The sequence below is a fragment of the Diprion similis genome, chromosome 6, assembly GCF_021155765.1.
Source record: "Diprion similis isolate iyDipSimi1 chromosome 6, iyDipSimi1.1, whole genome shotgun sequence".
Lineage (NCBI taxonomy): Eukaryota > Metazoa > Arthropoda > Insecta > Hymenoptera > Diprionidae > Diprion > Diprion similis.
In genome coordinates this window covers 16,994,475-17,016,958 of record NC_060110.1, presented here as the reverse complement: position 1 = coordinate 17,016,958, position 22,484 = coordinate 16,994,475, and the positions used below count along the sequence as shown (strand labels likewise).

At 35.0% G+C, this 22,484-nt stretch overlaps 3 protein-coding genes across 4 annotated transcripts; 1 reads left to right on the top strand and 2 right to left on the bottom strand.

Annotated features, from left to right (window-relative positions):
* Positions 1–3,077: 3,077 nt before the first annotated feature.
* LOC124406997 (phosphorylase b kinase gamma catalytic chain, skeletal muscle/heart isoform) lies at positions 3,078–9,720 on the bottom strand. 2 transcript variants are annotated; one of them, XM_046882759.1, is made up of 9 exons: positions 9,499–9,720; positions 8,358–8,533; positions 7,598–7,882; positions 7,418–7,508; positions 7,175–7,311; positions 6,862–6,959; positions 5,628–5,711; positions 4,080–4,238; positions 3,078–3,856 (listed from the first exon to the last, which is right to left on the bottom strand). In XM_046882759.1, exons 1-9 carry the CDS (start codon positions 9,603–9,605, stop codon positions 3,722–3,724), a joined length of 1,272 nt encoding a protein of 423 aa, XP_046738715.1. In that variant the 5' UTR covers positions 9,606–9,720; the 3' UTR covers positions 3,078–3,721. The 2 variants fall into 2 exon arrangements, with proteins under 2 accessions (XP_046738715.1, XP_046738716.1); XM_046882760.1 differs by lacking the exon at positions 5,628–5,711.
* Positions 9,721–10,724: 1,004 nt separating this feature from the next.
* Positions 10,725–17,335, top strand: LOC124407079 (SANT and BTB domain regulator of class switch recombination). The gene is made up of 9 exons (XM_046882898.1): positions 10,725–11,237; positions 11,398–12,460; positions 12,669–13,049; positions 13,339–13,605; positions 13,832–14,126; positions 14,366–14,594; positions 14,730–15,003; positions 15,126–15,325; positions 15,406–17,335. The coding sequence occupies exons 1-9, from the start codon at positions 11,117–11,119 to the stop codon at positions 15,525–15,527; spliced, it is 2,952 nt and encodes a 983-aa protein (XP_046738854.1). The 5' UTR covers positions 10,725–11,116; the 3' UTR covers positions 15,528–17,335.
* Positions 16,038–21,691, bottom strand: LOC124407080 (lymphoid-specific helicase-like). Its single transcript, XM_046882899.1, has 7 exons — positions 21,348–21,691; positions 20,059–20,468; positions 18,943–19,547; positions 18,024–18,676; positions 17,363–17,757; positions 16,485–16,743; positions 16,038–16,177 (listed from the first exon to the last, which is right to left on the bottom strand). Exons 1-7 carry the CDS (start codon positions 21,460–21,462, stop codon positions 16,086–16,088), a joined length of 2,529 nt encoding a protein of 842 aa, XP_046738855.1. The 5' UTR covers positions 21,463–21,691; the 3' UTR covers positions 16,038–16,085.
* Positions 21,692–22,484: the final 793 nt, after the last annotated feature.

The window sequence follows — 22,484 nt, the reverse complement described above, 5'->3', positions numbered from 1 at the left end:
CATCCTCTTCTTTCTCTTCTCTTTTTCTTGGTCCTCGTTGTCCCCGTAGTCTTCTTTCACGAACTGTCACAACGCGGTTCCCGCCGTCCCGCTAAAAATTCCATCGCCATAACGAACGTTCCATTAGTGCGTGCGAATGTCGCATTTAGGTATATTATCATACGCTGTATTCAAAATTATACCATAGTATAATAATCCGTGCGACAAAGTGGAGTACGTGTGAAACACTGTTTTGTAGATTGTAGTTTTTAATTCCCTTTGCTACACCTTCCATAAATCCGCGTCTGCACCGTGATTAAAAAATAAAACAACATCACGTAAAGGAAGTGCGTGAAAAACCGTAAGCCCGGGTCATCCAGCCGTTAGGAACTCGCTCGCGAGCGTTGGCAGAGTGGCACATGCCTGTGTGTGCCTGTCCCTGTGTATGTAATCTTATTGTGGCGAGGGACCGCCGCGAGGCTAGTGCAGGGCCGACCCCGAACTCCGAAACCTACGTTACGACGTTACGACGTTACGACGTTACGACGTTACGACGTCCCGGCGACGGCGGCGGCAGCGGCGGCGGCCCGCGAAGCGAAGTAGTTCTTTATGAGTAGCAGGATGATGGGGGGTATTTAGCCGTGTTTGACCGGGTATGAATATGACGTTTATAAAAGAGAGGATGTCGTGATATTTGGCCCGGATAATGAGAGAGGCCGGGGTAGGTGGCGAGGGGTTAAAAAAAAAAAACGTAACTGAGATGTAATACGTAGTAATTTCTGTGTAAGTCACTACGCAACAAAGCGAGCAGCGAGCGCCGAGCGGGCTCGAACTGACAAAGCGAAACACGTTACGGTGCCGACGCACGGTACGTTAGCCAATGGAATATCGCGGCGCCATGACATCACGAGGCGCATGTCATCCCGGATTGGTCGAATCTATTATGGACCAGAAAACACGCCACGCAACCACCTATACACATGTTAATTAAATAGGCGATAGCCCGGGAGAGATAATAGAAGACGGAAGGTTTCCACAACGGGCGTGGTGCGACTGATTTTTAAAAGGGATTTCATTGATACGGTAAATGCTGAAGGAGACTTACGAGAAATCGTATGTTGTTAACTCCTTTACAATAATATAGAACCACTGAAACTCACTTTCACGAGTCGAAATCACCACCAACTCCTTGCGCGAACGAGAAATCTTGGCCCGGATATTTTCTCTGCTTATCGGCACCTCACTCCCGTTAAATATACACCGAACCGGGGTTAAACGCAGGGTTCGGTGACGTACGGTCAAGAAATATAATAAACGTACGGCGGGTTATAACCTAATCGATCTGGCGCGTGGCAGAAACATTTTACAAGTGCTACCACTGCGCATCAAACTGCCATGCTTGCTCGACCACGATTCACGTGTCTGGGATCCGCGTTATCGACCAATGGCAGCTTGCCCCGTGACGTCACGTAGCTCTATCGACCAATGAGCGCGTCCCATGTGACGCAGCAGCCCACTGGGCGTGTGAAGTGTCGCGGTGTTGTATTGCCATTTAGAAGTGCACGTCCTTTTATGAGCAGAATTTCACGCTACCTCGCGTCTCGTTACGAATAAACTTTATTCGCCGTTGATATTGAACCCTTCATCAGGCTCTTAGTCAACAAGCTTACCTGCTAGCGCACCCAAGAACCGAGATTTTTTTGAAGAATAACACACAACACCTGACACCCGGCTTGCCCGGGCAAACACTCGATTCGGCGTCACCCACCTTTTGTCACGTTCCTTCTCTGTCACATGGATCGCCGGTGCGCAACGTTGTCAGATTTCCGCGCGGACCCCGAATCACTCCGTTCTGTTGTTTACGATTGCGCGCGCGCGCGCGCCCGCTCAAAATTCCATTTCCTTACTTTGTTTATACTATATTTTTTTCAAATATATGTTTCACGAAGATGCTAAAACTCCTACTTTGAATTGCTCGAATCGATCAAACCAGTGACAATTCAAATTCACATTCGACGGTAGAATAACTTACCCACAACACGGGCACGAAAATAATATCACAATGTCACATACTTGAAAGTAATTAAAGCTTATCACACTGTGCATACAGTTTGGAATCACTGCAAACAATATTACTGACGATTTTCAAGATCTCACAGTCAGTAAATCAGTAATAGACTCTTGAGAATATGAAACCTTGTAACAAATTTAGCAAACAATTGAGATGTTGCCAATTGTTGCGAAACTGAATAATCTCTTGGAATTTTGTATTATGTTGCAGGTGGCTCCTCGATTGCTGACATATATTTCAATTCTTTCTCGATGATTTGGAGCAAAAAACATACATATAAGTGAAAAAAGTTTTACCAGAGAAATAGCTGATAGTTAGGTTAAGGTTTGACGATAGAAACTACTGTAAGAATAATGATGTTCAAAGCACTAATGTATTGCTATCGACAATAATTTCTTTACTATTAATTGATACAACGTCGAATAAATTGTGACAAGTGTATAGGAAAATTTTGTCTCCAAAAATATACAAACTATGAACACACACATAAGAGAATATTTATCTAAAATTTTAGTCTAGAATGTGTTTATACACCCGTTAAAAATAAATAACATCATAAGCTAAAAAAACAGTAGTCGCCACATAGCAAATTTATTGCAATATTTAACTTGCAACTCGACCAAAAAAACTAACAAATAAAAAAGAAGAGATATTCATTTGGGTAAACTATAAACCACTGTTTTATCTACTAAAAATTTGATTGGTACATAACATTAATCTCCATCAAATCTAATATTCGGTATAGATAAAATTTTGAAAACGAAAGTTTGAGATAACTTTCTCAAATTAGTTGAACCAATTTTGATGTACAACGACATTAGTTTCATAGTAGAATACGTATGAAAGCTTATTTCGCTGTAGAGCGGAAAAAAGAATCAGAATATTCAGGTACTATTTATATTACAGCACCGGTATTTCTTACCAAAGACTTTAAGACAAATTCATGAATAAAAGAATCTGACTAGAACTTTTTCCTTCTACTTATTTAAAATCATTTACGTTGAATGAGATTTTTTTTTTTTTCTACTACAATCATGTGATATTTGTCAATATTATTTTGAAATAGCTTCTGCTGTGCTTAAACATTAGTACCATCAGAAATTAATAGTGGTATTTTGCTAGGATATTGAAAGAGAGACGACCGCAAACGCCATTGCTACATTTTTTGTCTTTTTCTTTTGTGCAGATCATAACGCTTTTATAATGTTACGTAAACATCACTTATATTTAACAAGTTTTGTTGCATATATAACGAAATATCTAACTAAATAATATCAACGCGAATCGCCATGATTCCACTTTATACTGAGTACCTTGGTTTCTGTACAAACACTGATACCCCAAGATTGTAAATTTAAATTAAAAAGTTATTCTTAATTTAAAATTGTCAAATCTTTTTTGGTGAAGAATTGACTTTGTTTTCATTTCAAACAGTGCTAGATTATATTTCACACAGTTGAGAGTTCGTGTGTCATTGATTACGACAATTTCTAAGATTTGAAATCACAGAACAATCGAGTTTAACCAAGTCTTGGCTAAAATGCGATGAAGGAAAAAAATAGGATACAAATTGTAACATATTTAAAGGTAGAGAAAATGATACAATGTAACACTTTCTTGGGCTTATCAAATAAAAGAATTGAACTAGGCATTTTTCTATGCAATTGGCAGCTATCTGCTGAGGTTCGTCACGTAGAGATGTTTCAGTTCAGTTTTTGGTGTATTCTCAAACAGCGCTGCTCGATTCTGGCCTTCACCTTTCTTTACCCAATGACCATAAACTCTGAATGCACAGCCATCGATTACCTGTAAAAGAAACCCTAATCAGCCCAATGTCTCGAAATGGAAATTGAATTAAATTAATCTACGCTTCTGAGACTGTAATATTTCTTGTACGAATCTAAAGAAGAGTAATTTATTGGTAACAACTTAGGCACAAGATTTTCATAATCCACTGCTCTATTTCAATAATGCTTAGTGACTTCAGAAATACAAAATATCCGTACAAAAATGAATAGCAATAGCATACCTTTCTCAAAAGTTTGATCCTATACGGATCGGTGCGAGCCACATTTGCAGACATGGTCTCAGGAGTAGTATGTAATCTTTTGATACGAACCACAGCTCTGACGCATATAATTGCCAATTGAAATCGTTTCCGAGCATTGAACGATCTTGCTTTTAATTCCTATTTGATAAAAAGATAAAGTTATTTCTTACTGTGACTGAAAAATTTTACATTCACTAGTATGGTGTCCATCAACTAGGTGGTTAAACACTTCTTAAAAATTCCAAGATGTTCATATCTAGTTGCTAAACATCCTGTTTAACAATTTGTTATACCAGCAAATAATCAAACATCTATTTCAAATCAAATACAAGTGTATTAGTCCCATTTATTTAAGAATATGTCATGATCGATTGATAGATATTTTAGCTTTCAATATGTCAGAATAAGACAACTAATTTCTTAAATAATGTTTCAAAATGCGGTTAATTCTTATCCCAATTAAAGAATACAAAAAGTGATGCATATTGCCAACTAGAATTGAAATTAATTAATTACTGTTATAACTGCGAGTGTACAAAGTGTGAACTTGGGATTTACATGATAAAATTAGCAATGATCACTTCTTTTACCCATATCATTATTCCAGATTATTAAAATGCATCATTTAATGCATTCACAAAGATGAAAGCATAAGATAGAATATGTACAGAGAAACAGAACGTTATTATTCAGAATAAAAGAGTATGGAGGGGTTAATCAATTCAATGTACTACAATACTCCATTTAATAACACGTATTCTACATGTAATAAATGTCCTGCAGGTATGAGGAGGTTCCACAAAATTTTGATCCAGCGTGTTTTGCTTTTGTTCTGAGTTTCACATTGAATGAAATTGCGAATAGCCACATTATAGAAGAAAATCAAATGAAAATCGTTAAATTCCCAAGAGCATAAAACAGAGAAAATATACTGAGAAAATCCTGTCTTCTCAGAATACTCTGATTGAAAGGTGCATACATCATTTGAGGAATAAAAATTCAAGGAATGATTAAAAATTAATAGATAATAGATAATTAAATTATTATAATGAACCAACTAATGGAATGCAATTAATTTTCGAAATAAGTATGTTCCAGGCATACAGAACTATAACTCAGACTCGACTAGAACATCTACAGTTCTCTAAAAGTTGATAGCAATCATGGTATAGAATTGTTAGGGTCTGCGCCTTTTGTTTTTATTTCTCTCAACCCACTGCGAAGTAACCACCATTGCAAAGTTGCGAATAATATTTTGGGAAGTCGACATATGAAAAACGTTGACATGAAATTCTTTTATCTATACAAGACATTATTAGGACAAAGTAGCAGGTGTAAAAAGATTTAATTGACAGAAACCCAAGACAGGCAGTTGGACAGTAACACATGTCCTTAATATTAGTAGCATTTGAAATCCAAAGAATAAACGAATGATATGTTAATGGCGATTAGTAAAATGAGTATAAAATAAGAGACATGTTTTGACAATTACATAGAACATAATAAAATGGGAAAAAAATATTTTACCAAAGCTAACTGGGATATCCGACTGAGACGTCGAGAGTTAGAGGATAGAGACCGTTTTAGAGGTGCAATGTCTTGATCCCATAACTGTAATAGCAAGAATTTATCTTACGAACTGAAGCTTAATACTACAATATGATATATTGGTAAGAGCAAGTTTCTCTTTGTGCACCTGTTGTAGAAAGAATAGAGATTATTATGCAGTTGATTAAAGGGTGAAAATATTTACAAACCACATCTAGAAAAGTTTTCAACAATCTAAACCGTAGTATTCTTTGATGGAAAAATTATACCAAATAAAGAGCTGAGTGAAATTGTGTAAAAAGCATAGAAGTGAATGCAGTGCAATTCAATGGCAATAGAATTCAAGTAATTAGAAAGAAAGATTAATTGCTATGTACAGATGTTGAAACTTTAGATACAGTCATGATAATGCAATGTAGATTCGTAATTGTACAATTTTTACATATATACAATCAAATTGACTTCATCCTAATATATTGTGTCAGCATATTGTATATTGTATCACAAATTGTGAAATAATTTGATTTGCTACTCATACTTTCTTTCCGACCAGCAAACATTGTGGAAAATTTGCACCAGATACAGCATATGACATCATACTAATAAATTTATCGCAAGTTGCATAATTTAACAGACTACATACACTGTAAAATCGTTTCCTTTGTATACGAAAAAAATCTAAATAAAAAAAAACTTCAAATATAAGTATAAATATAGGTATAGCTGGACAGAAAATTGGTTTCTTTTTATTATGATGTCATCATTGGGATATTTTTTCTCATTAATCTCACTGAGTTTTCAAAATTTGGCTGAGCTACTACAACCAGTTTCAAAAAAATACTGCACACAAATGAAAAATGTTCCAAATGGACCATATTGTGTCTTCTCAGCCATTCTCTATAAAATACCTAATGAGAATATACTTGTGACTTGCAATCAACCTGAGCTTAAGCATGTCACAATGCCTAATCAAATCATCATATGTGAAATCGGAAATCTGATATTAACCCCTTACCCTATGATTTAAGTTCTGATCGTGCGGGCTCATAATTAACAGCGATACCACGGCTCTCACTCGCGATTCTCATGTTTGGCTCGATCGACGTAGTACGAGTATCACACGTGGTTGTAGGGCAAAGGGTTAATGTATATTATATATATATAGGATTCTTAAGTAAAAACAAAAACGTATTCAAAGAAATTTAAGACTTACCACTGTTTGAAAGAAAGAGTGCTCCAATGCATCTTTAATTGAAATCCTCTTCTTTGGATCAACGACGAGTAATTTTCGTATCAGATCTTTTGGAGCTTCTGAAACACAGAGAAATGAAAATGTTTTACTTAAAGCATTAAGAAATAAAATGTTGATACCATAGGTTCAAGGGGTAATGATTTTGCCATTCACAATCAGATCAAGCTTTCAGCATTATTGAATTTTATACAACATGTGACATAATTAGTACTAGATCTTTATTTCTATGGTTTTACTTTGTCTGGTAAGCATTTTCTCCACAGTCATAGCTTGCCTGTTATATCAGCCCACTCCGGAGATGTGAATGAGTATTTTCCTTCCATTATATTTCTAAGCATAATCATTTGCTTCCTATGCCAAAATGGTGGGCAACCAACCAATAGGGTAAACATGATCACGCCACAAGCCCAACTGTGAAAAACAAAAGCACTGTTATTTCATGGCTTTTTGTCAGCACGTCCATACTTGAACAAAATAAGTAAGCTTGCAAGCAATTTGAGAAAAGTAGAATACTGACATGTCAACTTCGTACTCATAGCCCTCAGCATTCTCGAACATGTTGCACTTTAATACTTCTGGTGCAAGATATCCAGGTGTGCCGCACAGATCTGGAATAAAAATTACCTGTTTGGGTGATAGGGAGATTGGCAATTTTCATGATTGTGAAGTGACTATAAATTTGTAAAAATTCACCCACCAAACAATTTTTCACCTGGCTTTAAGCATCTTGCAAACCCGAAGTCTGTTATTTTTACATTTAAATTGTCATCTAGTAATATATTTTCAGGTTTCAGATCCCTGTGAACTATATTCTGATTATGAATGTGCTGTACACCCTCTAGCACCTGCCTCATAATATATCGTGTTTTTTTTTCAGAAAGCGTTACAACCGATGTGAGGTAGTCAAAAAGTTCTCCATTCTTGCAGAGTTCGAAAATGAGGAAAATGAAGGTACTTGATTCAAAAACGTCGTGCAGTTCGACTGAAAAATGAAACAGTAATTCCTTTAATTTGATATTGTATTCGATTTTACACGTATTATAATTACTTAATAGTAGCGTCATGCTTTTAAATAAATGCTGTATATAAAACATAACGAATTTATTAAAGATTTCGCCAAATTTCATAACTCATTCTTCTATTTCATTGCGTTAAATGGCCCGATTGGTGCTAATGACTACTCGATATGCCAATAATATTTTCAATTTCAAGTTTGTATACCAGTGCTGACACACAGCATTGATCAAGCGTAGCCATTTCATATCGTGTACTATTATTAAGTGCCTTCATTGATTATTATTCCAAGGTTACTGAATATTATTGATGATCAATTGCTATCAGATAATACGATTTACTTGCATTCGTTAGCAAATTTATCAACTTATCACTCGAATATTACGTACAAGACTATGAACCTAGAATATAAGTTTTGTTTTAGCTACTTCATGAAAACTTACTTATATACGAGTGGCCAGCCACTCTGCGAAGAATATGTATCTCTTGGATAGTTGCATCCTTCATAGTGTGGTCATCTGCACCATCATTTGGCTCATTGCTAATGTCAATAATTTTTGCTGCATACTGTACCCCAGTTTCTTTCTCTATGCACCTTCTTACAGTAGATGAAATCCCTCTGAACAAATCAAATGTCAAATAATTGATCAGCTACTCATTCTATTACTTTAGATTCAAGACAGCTACCTTTCATGATAATGAAACCCAAATTATCGTTATCAAATAATTGAGATATATTGCTTACAAGTTGAAAAGCTCATGGTCTAAAATTAGACAAAAACTATGATTTCATATATTATTTTATTATAATTCTTTCGTTTTGACATAACACCAAACCCATGTAAGAATTTTGGATATCATTTCTATAGGGTATGTACATACAAATGGCATTCGCTTCGCTTGTATTTTTCTAGTCACAAGTAAAGAAATAAATAATTATAGTTCCTGTGGGTCATAGAAGGATAAAATAGGTGAGTAGAGAGTGATTACAAAAAAGAACGTGGGTGGATTCCTTGTAAAAAATGTACAACTAGTGATGTATAAATTGTTGACAAATCTGTTCTGAAATAATTTTTCTAATCAAGATGTAGAAAGTCTTACGATTTACGATCGATGAAAGAGATCAAAGAAATAAGCGTCAAAATCTTGTGGAGCGTGTCAGAACGCCTTGTACATTTAAAATGTGGCTGCACTAGACCAAGCATCGTTGGATTTTAAAAATAGTATAATATCTCTAGGAACAAACAGTTGCAACGACATTAGGATGTGTCACCTAATTGCATCGAACCGTGAACTTGTCAACAAGACATAAAGGATTGATGATAAAACATAAATTACGTTACATAATTTCGAGGCGTTAGAGGTTATGTTACGCTGTGCAATGTTATGGTATATCGTAAACGTGCAACCCTTTGTTGTCCGCATGTTAAAACTGGCAGCGAAGACGCAGCTGTCAATATAATTACGAGAATTGTTGATATAACAAACAATGAAATGCAAGAATCAAATCAGCGAGTGTATAGCATGAAATACATGGTATAATTGGCGCAACGGCATGTCGTGAAATTAAAAATAAACACTAACCTTCCCAAAATTTCTTTCGGCTCGTATTTAGCGTAGAAGCCCTTAGCCGCGTCCTTGTCTGGCAAAAGATCATCGCCTTCGTCTTTAGCCATCTTTTCAACAACCATCAGCCCGTCAAATCGTTTTAAAATCTCCCTAATGATCCATAATTAATATCAATTACGACGTTGCACACAACTAGAAGACACTCTCTATTTACAACTATTCTCCTCTCAGCTCTCCCCGCATGCATGCCAAAGCAACTGATCCATGTTCAATTGCGCAGTCGCGGCATATCACGAGGTCTATTTGCTTCAAATTGCCTACAATATTTCAATGAACTTGAACCACTCACTCGAAGGCAATTGCCAATTTATAAGCAGAATTATTACGAACAGTTAAAATTGTACCGAATAAATTGTACTGAATAAATTGTACTGCCTACTAACTGTGCCTACATACACTGAAATCCTTTGAATATTCCCTGTAAAATCGTAGTGATTTTGAAAGTAAATTTCAGAGAAATGCAATACCCGAAATTTCACAGAAGTTACCACCAGTACAGGTTTTGCGGCCACAGGCCTCACTGTCAGGAAGATTTTACGATCAGTTTACTGAAATTCATGTATTTTTGCCTACTTTCTTCGAAATAATCAGTTTGTCGTGCAAAAAACAAGTCCAAATGGTTATGCATTTTTTTCGAACTTATTGATCATCTTACGTGCGATTAATTCTGATAGCAAAATCGAAAATTGATCTCAAGAAATTTTTTTCGAGAAAGTTACTCTATATATTTGCACACCTGTCACTTTACCGAATTTAAACAAATCATTCGATATTTTTTTTTTAGAAAATATTCAAGATTTTCAAAAAAAGTAAAGGAGATTTTTCATAATAAATGTCAAATGTTGAATAGGATTGAATTCTACATACAATATACAAGTATTATCATCGAAGAATATAAGGCATGCACTAAAATCATACGACTATAGCATCACACAACAATTAATTAAATACTACTTATCTCACGATTCATTTATTATTTATAAGGAACAGATATAGTATTCATAGTGATTTCATTTTAAGGCTTTAATTATTTTTATGCACAATCAAATTCACTGATCACCAATTGTGGGTTGATGCTACAGAAAAATACTTCTGCATATAACACACCTACAGCCCAACACAGATACATTGATGCGCAATAGTAAGGTGTAGTTTTTAAACAAACTGTTGCAAACTAGCATATTGAATGTTCGTATCATATAACAGTCCAGTAATATAGGTATAATCATCGCATATGGATGCTATACAAATTGTTTGATCGATATCACAGCTCCTTGGAAACGATTTGAAGTGTTGAAAAGTGACTATCAACCTACTGGAGATCTGAAAGTCCTTTGGTTATCTGTCCTCATCTCTTGAGCTTCTGCGAGATACAAGAAATTACTAGTATTAAATTTTTTGTCAAAAACATGAGCTTTTACGTATTCAGCCGAACATTAAATTCTATTGTATATTCAGCGATTACAGGATTTATTGATTAAATGTCAAAAGCTTCTATTAATGACGTCGTAAAGTAACCAGAGACCCTACATAAAACATCTCAAGATCCATAACTACATATCTTTAACCAAATATGTATCCCAATTTATTCAAAAAATTCGAATCAAAAGAAAAATATAATGATGCCTTAAAGGGCGATAACACATCATCTTCAACATCTTCGTCAAGTATTCCATCCACGACAACCAGCGAAGGTATATATAAAAAAATGTGACAGCATAAAAAACGAGGGAAATTGACTTTGGTTTACGTGATGTTATTACTAATTGAGTTTAAGTAATGGAAAAAAGAAACAAATAATAACTTTTATGCACATGTGTCAGATTTGACTCAGTTTAAATATAATATTTCTAGGTTCACTCGTGGCGCCAGAGCCTACTCAAGAAAATAAAACTTGTACTGCCACCAAAGTTCGTAATTGCAGTTCAAACTCAAAGATATCATCTCCACCCTACTCCTCATTCAATGTAACCACGATCCCTCAAAATGTGGACTCATCACCCTCAAAATCATATGGTCTGTACTCTAAAAAACTTCCAGAGAGACTTCAGCGTCTGCAAGATGAAAAAAAGTGTCCAGAACTATCTATTCAATCATTTTTCGATTTTATGCGTACTGCTTATCAAGTTAATGATAGTTTCGAAGAGTTGGCAACCACCTTGTCTGCAAAAAGTGAAATTGATTGGTCAAAATTGGCAAAAACAGATCTGATTTCACAAACACCAGTAGAGTTTGACGAAAGTGATGGAATTACAGAATTGAGTAACAATTCTCCTCTTCTGAATCTCAGAGATGACAAAAGTACAGTCACTAATGAGATAAAAAACACTGAATCTACAAAGCTAGATAACGAAAAGGTAATTTGTACTGAAAGTACCGCTAAAGTACCATCTAGTAAAAACGAGCATCAAGAATCAAATATGAATTCACAGACAAAATATCGCAGGCTTAGCTTGAGTAAACATCATAATTTACAAAAACCAACACAGACGGTATCAGTGTGCGAAGAACAACCACCGGATGAAAATTGTCGTACCCAAGAAAAGAAGCAGTTACAAAAAGATGAACTGAAAAAAATTGAAACATTATACGAGCAACAAAATCAACCTCTGTGCACACCTACGAAAAAGATTAAAATACCTACGGTTGAAACATTCTTAGAACACAAAGAGCAGTTGCTCGCAAAAATTATGAAACGAAAATTAGGTGATATTTTGCACGAAGGAATCCTGGATTCAGTATTGCCATACATGCTTCCTAAGCCAGTATTATCTCAGCCTGTGATAAAAAAATCTATTACTAATACAGATCTAAAGAAAACTACAGGGTCAGCAAGTAACATCGACAATCGATTAGCACCAGCCATTAATAAAGAAAAGGATAAAGAGAAACATAAGTATCAAAGAAAATCTTTCGAGTAAGTATCACTTTGAGGAATCAGAAAATGTACCACTCAAGCTCAAAAACATCAATTATTAAATGGAAATTTTGTCCCTTTCTGATTTTTAATAATGACCAAGTTCAAAATTATATAATATTCACACAATTCAGATTTATTTATTACTTATCAAGAACTTTCTGCTCACATGAGAATGATTAGATGTTAAATGTGTAATGTTTTTCAGTAACGAAGTGGAAATCCATGTTTGCGATGAAGCTAAAAACATCAAAAAAGACTTCAAATGCCCACAAAAATTGTTAGTCCAGAAGATGTGTTACTTTGCAGATGTAACTGCTGGTCAAAAACTCGAAGAGATGGATATCTCTGTACATTGCGATATTGTCATTTTTGATTGGCTCATGCGTTGGGTTAAAAAAGACATCATCAAAAAGTCTGAATGGCCGGTTTTTGAAGCTAATAATGTTATTCCGATTATGGTATCTGCATCATTTCTCCAGATGGAACCACTTCTTGAAGATTGTTTAGCGTATTGTCACAACAATATGTCCGAGGTTTTAAAAACTTCGGCTATATTAACATGCTTGAATGACAATCTTCTAACAAGGTATATATTTTATAATTCACCTATAATGCAACTTAGTAGTTATTGTGATAATTTTTTCGAGTATTTTTAACTTCAATCAGAGATAATTCTCAGCTCTGAAGATTCGTTTTACAGTTGATTTAGAAAAAGTAGGTAATGTGTTGGACAAGTATCAAAAAGGGTGAAATTTTTCTGTCCGTATTACACGAGATTTCTCGAATATTAAAATTTGTGACCTTATACCTTATACCGTGTACCTTCCAAGTATGTAAGGCAAATAATTATTAAATAGAGAAATCATGATTTGCAGACTGGCGGCACGTTTCAGCAACGTGGATGTTGAGTCATTGAAAGACAAGAAGGATAAGGTTCAAAGCAGGATCTTCTGCAAATTAATAGTGTCACTAGCCGATAGCACCCCTGACAATAAGCGGGGACACTACAGTTCTTTGGCAACATTATTCAAATGTGGCAAGTGTGGAAAACATGTTGTCAGATCAATATCTGACTCTGTACCTTGCGTTCCAAGTGCTATGAGACTCGATACTAAAGGAGATATTCACAGTATGCATACAAGGTATGACTGATCGGTAAATATGAGTTTGATTCTATAGTTTCAATTCATTTTTAAAACTACACTTACTATCCACTAACAAATTGTCCTCATCAAGAGAGGATTTTTGAAATCGATAAATTTTAATCTGGATCTGATTTGTTCGTCATTATGCCTTTGTTGAGTATTTTGAGAAATGGATAAACATTTGAAGATTGAATATGATCTTTAAAAATACTTGCTGTTGCAGGGATATGTCATGGACATTGAATGACTATATTGTGACACTTCGCTCTGAACTGCGATCTTGGAGAAAGGTTTACTGGCGTTTATGGGGTGACTGTCACTTTCTCTTCTGCAGACAGTGCGGAACATACTTCCCAATTCATCAAATGGATTGGTGTTGTTATCATCCGGAGATTCCACAATTCTTTGCCAATGAACAGCAAAGATCCTCCCCATTTCCACTTGGTAGATATCCATGTTGTAGCCAAAGAGCGTACAGGTTCGAGACACTGCCGAATCAAGAGGGCTGCCGGTTTAAGGTATAACAGTAATCTATCCTACCTATCAATTGATAAAAAAATATTGATAATTCAGTTGATTCAGATTTTTCATAAGTAATAAACGCTAGCACAATCTTTGGGAGTGATCAAACCTACTTTTGTTCCTTGGTAGGTGAAACACTCAAATCTCTCAGTTGAATATTTTTCGTCTTATATTAGTTAATTGCTGAATCAGGTGTAATGAAATGAGTCGAAATGACATTAATTACGTTTGGCAGGAGCATATTCCAACCGCCACATCTGATACAGATGAAAATATTCTCAACATCTTTTCGACACATCGAGATGTGATAGCGTTAGAACCCCCACAGCTGTTTTTCCCAGAAAAAATAACAAGACTGGTTGCTAGAGATCCAAGTTTGGAACCTGGGAAATTGGCCTGCAAAGAGATCATGTGGTGGGATGGGATCGAGCTCGTACCACCAAGATCAAAACTAGGGCTCTTAGGTAAAGTTCAGAAGACCAGTAAAAGTTGACGCGAATAAAGTAAGAGGTTCTCTCATATATGTTTTGAGTCCATCGAACGAGTTGTGTATCAAAAAGGTGTGTATCTGAAATTTCAATCGTTAAATTATTGTTCAGGAAAAATTTGGGGCGGTTCCGGGCTTCGACAAGCTTGCCAAGCACCGGATTTCATGAAATCATCTCGTAAAATGCGAAGACAGGCGTCGCAAGTGACAGATACTTCGTCTCCAGGATCCTCGATTGCAGGTAGTGACGATGATGACCGGGGAACAGCCTGTGGTGATAGCACGGCCGACGATGATACTGATAACAGTGAAGAATCTCATGCATGGCCACCGCTCAGGCAGGTCAGGAAATTCAAACGGAAGACGAGATATTACGCTGCAAAAAGGTAGTTAAATTATTACAGAGAAATTTTGAAAATTATCTATGATAGAAATCAATGTTCTTTAGATATGTTGATTGAGCTTTACATAGAAGTAGTAACTCCACATACAATCTTATACAATACAGAAGCGATGGTGGCCGGTCATGGAGTTCTAACTTGACAGTAAGATACAATCAAGATAATCAAAGAGACTTTGAGGAACGAGCAGCAATACAAATGGCCGCCTTGCTCACAAAGAGAACATCTGCAGAATGTGGAATTCATTCTCGTACAAATAATCATAATAGGCAACAATTTCACATCTGGAGTCAGACACAACCAATGGGTAACCAGTGTTTTCAAGCTAAGATGATCACCCCGTAAATGGATTCAGGATAATGCAAATAATTGTTTTACATTTTACAGGTGGAACATACGTAAAATTAGAAGCTGAATTTCGAGAGCAGTTAGCTCAGACATACAAGTGCAAAAATTCATCACAAGTAAAAGGGTCTGCACGTATGAAGTCCTCAAAAATGCTACAATAAAATTGCATGAGATGTCACATTTTATCACATAATAATTGAGAGTTTAGGTATTTTGTTCACAACAGTATATTAAGTGTACTAGTGTAATCGAATTATTCATTATTGAATATCCGTTGAATTGCTCGTGGCATGTCCATACACTGCGAGGAATGTAAGGACTTCTGATGGTCATTTTCTTTTTGACAAAGTTTTAATGAGATGAAAAAAGCAGGATAATTTGATTGAAATAATTTTGGAAAGAAACAGTTGCATAGGTAGTTCATGAAGTTTACTTTTTAAAGAACGATAATATATCAGCAAAGTGTACAAACATTTCATATAAATAAGTACAAAATTAAACATTTATTCAGCGATATAGATTAATATCTATTAAAACACAACATGAAACACAAAGAGGTATGGCGTGACACAGTCACGAAGAAAAAGATCGAAAATTAATTCTTCGACCATAAAAAAGGTACTCAAGTCATATTTTTTTGAACATTATTAGATTGAAAATCCAGTTTTCATATCTTCTCACTTTCATAAGTGATCTCTGACACCATTTGATAGTTCAGATTATTTATTTGTTATCTTCTTATCTGCGACATTCTTCTTTGGCATCAGGTCGCTTCGGTCCAATAAATCATCAAGTTCTTTATGTGTGTAGACTGATTGGAGAAAAAAAAAAAAAATTAAAGTAATAGAATTTAGTTCAGCTGCTACATTTTTATTGAAGCTATAGCTGAGTCAGGCTATTGGAAACAAAATTTTACTAAAACTTGCAGGTATTGTAGAAAAGATGCACTAATTCCCAAATTTGAAGCATGTTAGAATAATTAACTGATTCCTACAGGAATTAATTTAACACGTATTATTAATACCAGTAACATTTGATCTCTATAACTATATTGAAGAGGGATAACATTTGAGAGTACTTTCTAAGACTCAACAAAGTGAACTATAAAAGTGACTCACCATCACTTTCTGCATGTACAATGTGATTTTCATTGGATTCTAAAAGTTTTTTAAGCTGAATGATTGTGTCCCGACTGTTTATGGAAAGATTTAGAGCTCCTTTAGAGATGACCATCTTTTCTAATTTGCGCTTTGCTTCACCACGGTTAATAATTGTTTCATCGATTGTTCCTTTAGTGCATAACTTGTATACAACAACAGGTCGTGTTTGACCAATTCTATGACAACGTGCCATAGCTTGTATATCAGCCTGAGGATTCTGTAAAATTTAGATATATTCATCATTTGTCTAATACACGGTTGTCACAAACTTCATGAAGCAGATATTTAATCTAAGAACACTTAAAAGTAAACTCTTGAAAATTCTATGGCATTAGTAATCATTGTACGAGGAAACTAACAAATTACAATTATACTTAATTCGGTTAGTAATAATCTGCAATTTATTAGAGATACGAGGTTGTAAGGATCAGTTTCTTATGGATGTCAGAAATATTTTCTGTTACTTATGTGAAACAAAACGTTAGGTCAAGTCAAATTTTCTGTGAAACTTAAGCTGTATCAATGTATAATTGTAGTAAACATGTAATCTCAGCCAGCTTGATGATTATGGAGAAATATTTACGTCATGCCTAAATTTCAATGTTCACTCAAGATTGCTACTAATTTCCAAGGATCCAAAATGAATATATGTATGTATAGTGTTTTATTGTTAATCGTGTTTACCGTAAGGTTGATTCTGTATGATTGCACTTTTTGAACAGTACAAGTGTGCACAAGATGTTACCAAGTGGTGTTACTTTATTAAGATGTTATTGACTGTTTATTTAAATACATGTTATTACTGGATATATGCCTGTTGTAAGTAAATATCTTACCCAATCGGAATCGTACATGATAACTGTATCAGCAGCAGCCAAATTTAATCCCACTCCTCCAGCTCTAGTGGATATAAGGAATAGGAATACGTCTGGATCAGAGTTGAATAATTTAATATTTTCCTTTCGGTCCTCTATTTTTAAACGTCCGTCCAACCGTACGTATCTGTAATCTCTGAGTTCAAGATAATCTTCCAGCATGTCCAAAATCATGGTCATTGTTGAGAACAGTAGGACTTTGTGTCCTTGAGATTTAAGTTTTGCCAGCATTGCATCCAGGACCAACAGCTTTCCCGAAGTTTTAATTATTTCACCATCAACTCGTGGCAAACCAACGCTATTCAATGGACAGTGAACTAAGTATGGATGGTTCACTATTTTTTTGTATATTACGGCTAAAAATAATATTTCAGAATTTTAAAGGTTATTCGAAATTTAATGATCTAGTTTTACTCCAAAATAAATATGGCATTACGCTACCTATAAGTCAACCAAATTAAATATTTATATCTAAAATTTTTTGAAATAATAACTGTCGTTGATGTATAAACACATATTTTTCAAGATTACACTTGAAATTAATTTTTGTTATTTATTTTCAACTAAAAAGGTTTAGCGAAAAAGATCTTTCGAAAAGTGTTTTTGGTTGATTCTACCTTACCTCTATTTTGCCACTGAATCCGTATTAAAAATTCTTGGTTCCTTTCATTGACATCTGTGTATTTTTTCCACATGGAAAGTGCATTGCTCTCTATTTTTACATCTTTCTTCCAACCATCATCACTTCCATCACTGCTCGGAGTTGAGGCACGTGACGAAGACACGTCACTCATGGAATCATCTTGGTAATCGGAATAACCTGATTTGAGCCTACAACGTCGTGTTGGTCTTTTTCCGTTTAGATTAGGGATTATAAGGTTTTCAGGTTCCAGTTTTGCCATAGTTTGAATATCGCGGTTCAATACTGCTTTGTATAAGCTATGTTGTAGTTCAGTAAGCGGTGCATAGACAATAACTTCTTTCTTTGGGGGGATATCCAAACAAACGTCTGATTTCACACGGCGAAGCATGAATGGTTTCAATATCTCTCTTAAACTCATCAAAACCTGCTTGTCAGCTTCTTGCTGGAGAATCCTTTTGGTACCTTCAGCATCTTGTAGTTCTTTAGCATCAAACCAGGATTCAAATACTGCTAGGTCATTGAAAATTTCTGGCAGCAAAAAATTCAACAAAGACCACAACTCTGACAAGTTATTTTGAAGTGGTGTACCAGTTAGCAGAAGTCGATTCATGGATTTGCATTTCTTCAGAACCCTAAGTAAAAAGAACCAGATCATTGATGAGGAAAAAATCTTGGGTTTCAAAAAAATTCTATATAATTTTAATCTTTGAGTAAACTTCAAGTGTTTTTTTGTTCGGCCCTACTTTTTGTTGAGAAAATTAATATTAAAAGCCATGTGCATATCGCACAATATAACGACAATTCTTTAATTTATAAACAGTATGCTATAATATGCCAATGACAATTATGGCAACAATCCATTTGAAAAGACATTGTATGCAAGTTAGAATACACTTACTGCAGTAGTTGGCATTTGTAGTTTTTAACTCTGTGACCTTCGTCAATGATGATGTACCTCCACTGCTCACGTTTTAATAAATTTTCCTCTTGCATAGGTATTTCGAAAGTAGTCAGAACCACTGGTTGTGTTTTGTATCCATCAATATCGAAATGTTTCTGTTTGATTGATCGGTAATGTTTTTCCCTCTCATTTTGAGGTCCGTGTAACAAAACAACAGGGATCTTTGGAGCAAAGTTTTCAAACTCCATTAACCAATTAGGAATAGTAGAAAGTGGTGCAATTATCAAGTAAGGTCCTGGAATTTTCTTTTCTATCAAGTGACAAATCAATGCAATAACTTGAATAGTCTTTCCAAGACCCATCTCATCTGCCAATATACCATTTACACCATTTTCATAAAGCACACGAAGCCATTTTAAACCTTCAACCTGATAGTCACGCAATGTGCCATCGAAATACTTCAACTGTACAGGCTCAACATTTTGCTCCTTGTCCGAATAGTCTGTTTTTGCTACGTTTTCGTCTGTTTCTATCATGAGTTCGTTTGCTATTTCTTCCTGACTGAGATTCATTTTTTTTTTTTGTTCTTCTTTATCCTTGACCTGTAGGTATATCAAATTAGAACGATTTAAAAAAAACTGCGCCAATATAATACATGGTGTAGAAATTGCTTTGAGATTTTCGGAGAAGTAAATGAACAGAAACAATTATAATACGTATTCAAGCGAGTAACCAACAAGTCTTTAATAATAATTGACGATTACGTGATTAATATAGTTAACATTCAATCTTTGTCATATTTACAAGTTTGTTTGATTGAAAAATTGTAAAAAAAATTTCAAACAAGTAACACAATTTTATTGTATCAGGTCGAGAGTATTTTTGTATTTTATAGTAATGTATATCGATAAATTCCACTTACGAGTTTCTAAAAGCCACTAACAATGAAATGCACACAGTTGAGACTTGATAATTATAAAAAAATTTATTGGTTGGGATTATAGGATACAGTACACACTGCGCAAACAATCCATACAAATAAAAAGCGATGGTGAATACGCACATGTACAGGACAAGAGGAGCTATAAGAATAATGCATCTGGGAACACTCACATCTTTCACAGTCACATATTCCCTTATATCATAATCTTGTTTTAATTTCTGAGTCTTCTTCGTCATTTTTTTGGGTGGTGAGTTCTCATCGCTTACTTTGGGCTTACGTTTGTTTCCTGGTTTTTTAGATTCTTTTTTTAAAGACTGATCAATCTTTTGAACCAGATATTTAGAATAAAATTGGCTACGATCGAGCAAATGCATCAAACGTTTGTAGCGAAATTCCACAACTTCTTTCTCATATTGCTCGGCAGCTAAGCGTTTATCTTCTGCCTCAATCTCTAGGTTTCTCTTACGCTTTGCCTTCGTAGATTCTTTATTGTCGATCTCAAGCGGTCCATTATTAACTTTGACGTCATCTGCAATTTTGCTTATTGCCAATGTTTCGTCCTTTGTAATGCTCGTGACTTCTAAAGGTATTAAAAATAATGAAAATATTGACGAGATATTAATAGTAAAAGTTTATGGAAAAACTTATTTCAAAGTGAAATATTAAACAGTAAAAAATAAATGGAGAATTTCAACATTTATCAATGAATGCGATAGCAAATTTAAATATTTGTTCCTGGGGTGAAAATATAAGTAGTATAGTTTTGGCCAAAAATTATGCAAATCGATACATTACAAAATCTCTAAGTGTAAAAAATTTACGAGACATTGAAATGGAAGATAAAAATAGAAAATTTAAAAATCACTAAACAAACATTAGACAAAAGGATTTTTGTTAAATATTATTTGGACGCAAGCAATAATTTTCAGCTTCCAGGTTCACCCTCTTTATTCACTATTCAAGGGAAAACAGCAATAATTAAAGACTTACACCAATCTGGCATATAGAAGAAAGTAAATATAAAAATAGTTATATATTTTGAATGTGTAAACAGACAAATGGAAGTCAAACGGTATGTCTCTATCCGCCAGCATAGAGGGCACACCAACAAATAAATAGAGCCCATATTTACTAGAAGCATCGAAGTAATGGTTAATCTCATGCATAAAAAAAATCAGGGATTTCACATAAACACCTGCCTTTAACGAACTTGTCAAGGCCAAAAATTCGTATGATGTGGAAGAGAAACTGCAGGCCATTGAAAAGTGGTTTATACATGACTAGAGATTTGAATTCAATAACCCTGAAAATTCACACGGCTCACATCTAAAAGTATGCAAAACTACCGCAATTTTGTCTTTATCCCTTCTGTTTGTCACTGACGACAGTCAACTGTTCTTTGCTGTTCATAACATGCCGCGTCGTGCTTTTAATAAAGAAGAGGAAACGTGTACAATACCTGTGGAAGCTATGGATCCAGAAATACTAGCAAATCCAGAATCGTCTGCAACCCCGACGTATTCAAGATTTTCAGCAATATCTTGAAGCTTTTTGCTATGTAACTCGGCACTCATAATGACTTCACATCAAACAACACTCGAAAAATAATTTACCTGACAAAAGACACAAAAATCTACAAACTCAGATCACTCCACGAGGTCTGCATACCGAGTCCACTGGTCTTGCCGGCACTCGCGTTGATATCATGCGGCCGGACGCGATTCCCGCCAAATGTTGCGTCGAACGCTAAGCACAAAGAACCCAGTGATGTCACTTCGAAATAATTTCGGTACGTACTAGCCAATCAGAACACTGCATCGGCCACGGTCCGAACCTTTCTGTCTATCAAGTGAGATAGTTGACAAGGGGGTGAACTATCTTTGTCTGTATCACTTATGGTATGCCTATAGGATAGAATTCACGAGGTATCTTCATCACTGTCTATATCACTCGTGATATGGTATTAGTGTTGGATGTTTCCGTCATTTCAAAAGATGGTGCAATATAAATACATACCTGCTTTAGCTATTCCACCCAAGGACATCAACTATTTCTTTCAATCTTTTTTTAGGCACCATTAGCTTGATGATAGGGCAGAGAGATTAACCGGGAAGTTTTTTTTACGTATAAAAATTCATAAAACAAAGAAACGATCTTTCAACTGCAAACAGAAATCGACACAGTGATTGATTTGATGATACAGTATTGGGGAGCCTGACAGTTTAGAATTTAATTCAGTACGGGTTTCAATTATACGATTATTTTCCTTTTTTTACAGAAATTATGGGAGATTTCTATGCAATACCCGAAGACATGCGCCAGACGCTCTGAAGCTGCCGAAACCATCTTAACTGACAAGGTTTCTTTATATGCAAATTGAGATTTGGCTATCCTAATATTGCTTCAACGAATCGTTGTCAATTGTTGAAAACGCTCTATCAATAAATTATTTACAACATTTGATTACATTGACTAGGTGATAATACTGCTATTTATAATAACAGTTTTTAATGTTCTCTAATTAGATGTGAAAGTACTTTTCACGAATGTAAACAAATGTATATTTAGATGATTTAGATAAATGTGTTAATATATG

What these genes read in the sequence shown, in the direction of transcription:
- LOC124406997 (XM_046882759.1), bottom strand. Translation starts at nt 9,605, where the DNA reads ATGGTTGTTGAAAAGATGGCTAAAGACGAAGGCGATGATCTTTTGCCA. An exon ending in CCGAAAGAAATTTTGGGAAG is followed by an intron (nt 8,534 to 9,498) that starts GTTAGTGTTTAT and finishes TGATTTGTTCAG; the next exon opens with AGGGATTTCATCTACTGTAA. An exon ending in GGAGTGGGCTGATATAACAG is followed by an intron (nt 6,960 to 7,174) that starts GCAAGCTATGAC and finishes TCTGTGTTTCAG; the next exon opens with AAGCTCCAAAAGATCTGATA.
- LOC124407079 (XM_046882898.1), top strand. Translation starts at nt 11,117, where the DNA reads ATGTATCCCAATTTATTCAAAAAATTCGAATCAAAAGAAAAATATAAT. An exon ending in AAGAGGGCTGCCGGTTTAAG is followed by an intron (nt 14,127 to 14,365) that starts GTATAACAGTAA and finishes TACGTTTGGCAG; the next exon opens with GAGCATATTCCAACCGCCAC. An exon ending in AGATATTACGCTGCAAAAAG is followed by an intron (nt 15,004 to 15,125) that starts GTAGTTAAATTA and finishes TATACAATACAG; the next exon opens with AAGCGATGGTGGCCGGTCAT.
- LOC124407080 (XM_046882899.1), bottom strand. Translation starts at nt 21,462, where the DNA reads ATGAGTGCCGAGTTACATAGCAAAAAGCTTCAAGATATTGCTGAAAAT. An exon ending in AATATGTGACTGTGAAAGAT is followed by an intron (nt 19,548 to 20,058) that starts GTGAGTGTTCCC and finishes ATATACCTACAG; the next exon opens with GTCAAGGATAAAGAAGAACA. An exon ending in GATTCAGTGGCAAAATAGAG is followed by an intron (nt 17,758 to 18,023) that starts GTAAGGTAGAAT and finishes TATTATTTTTAG; the next exon opens with CCGTAATATACAAAAAAATA.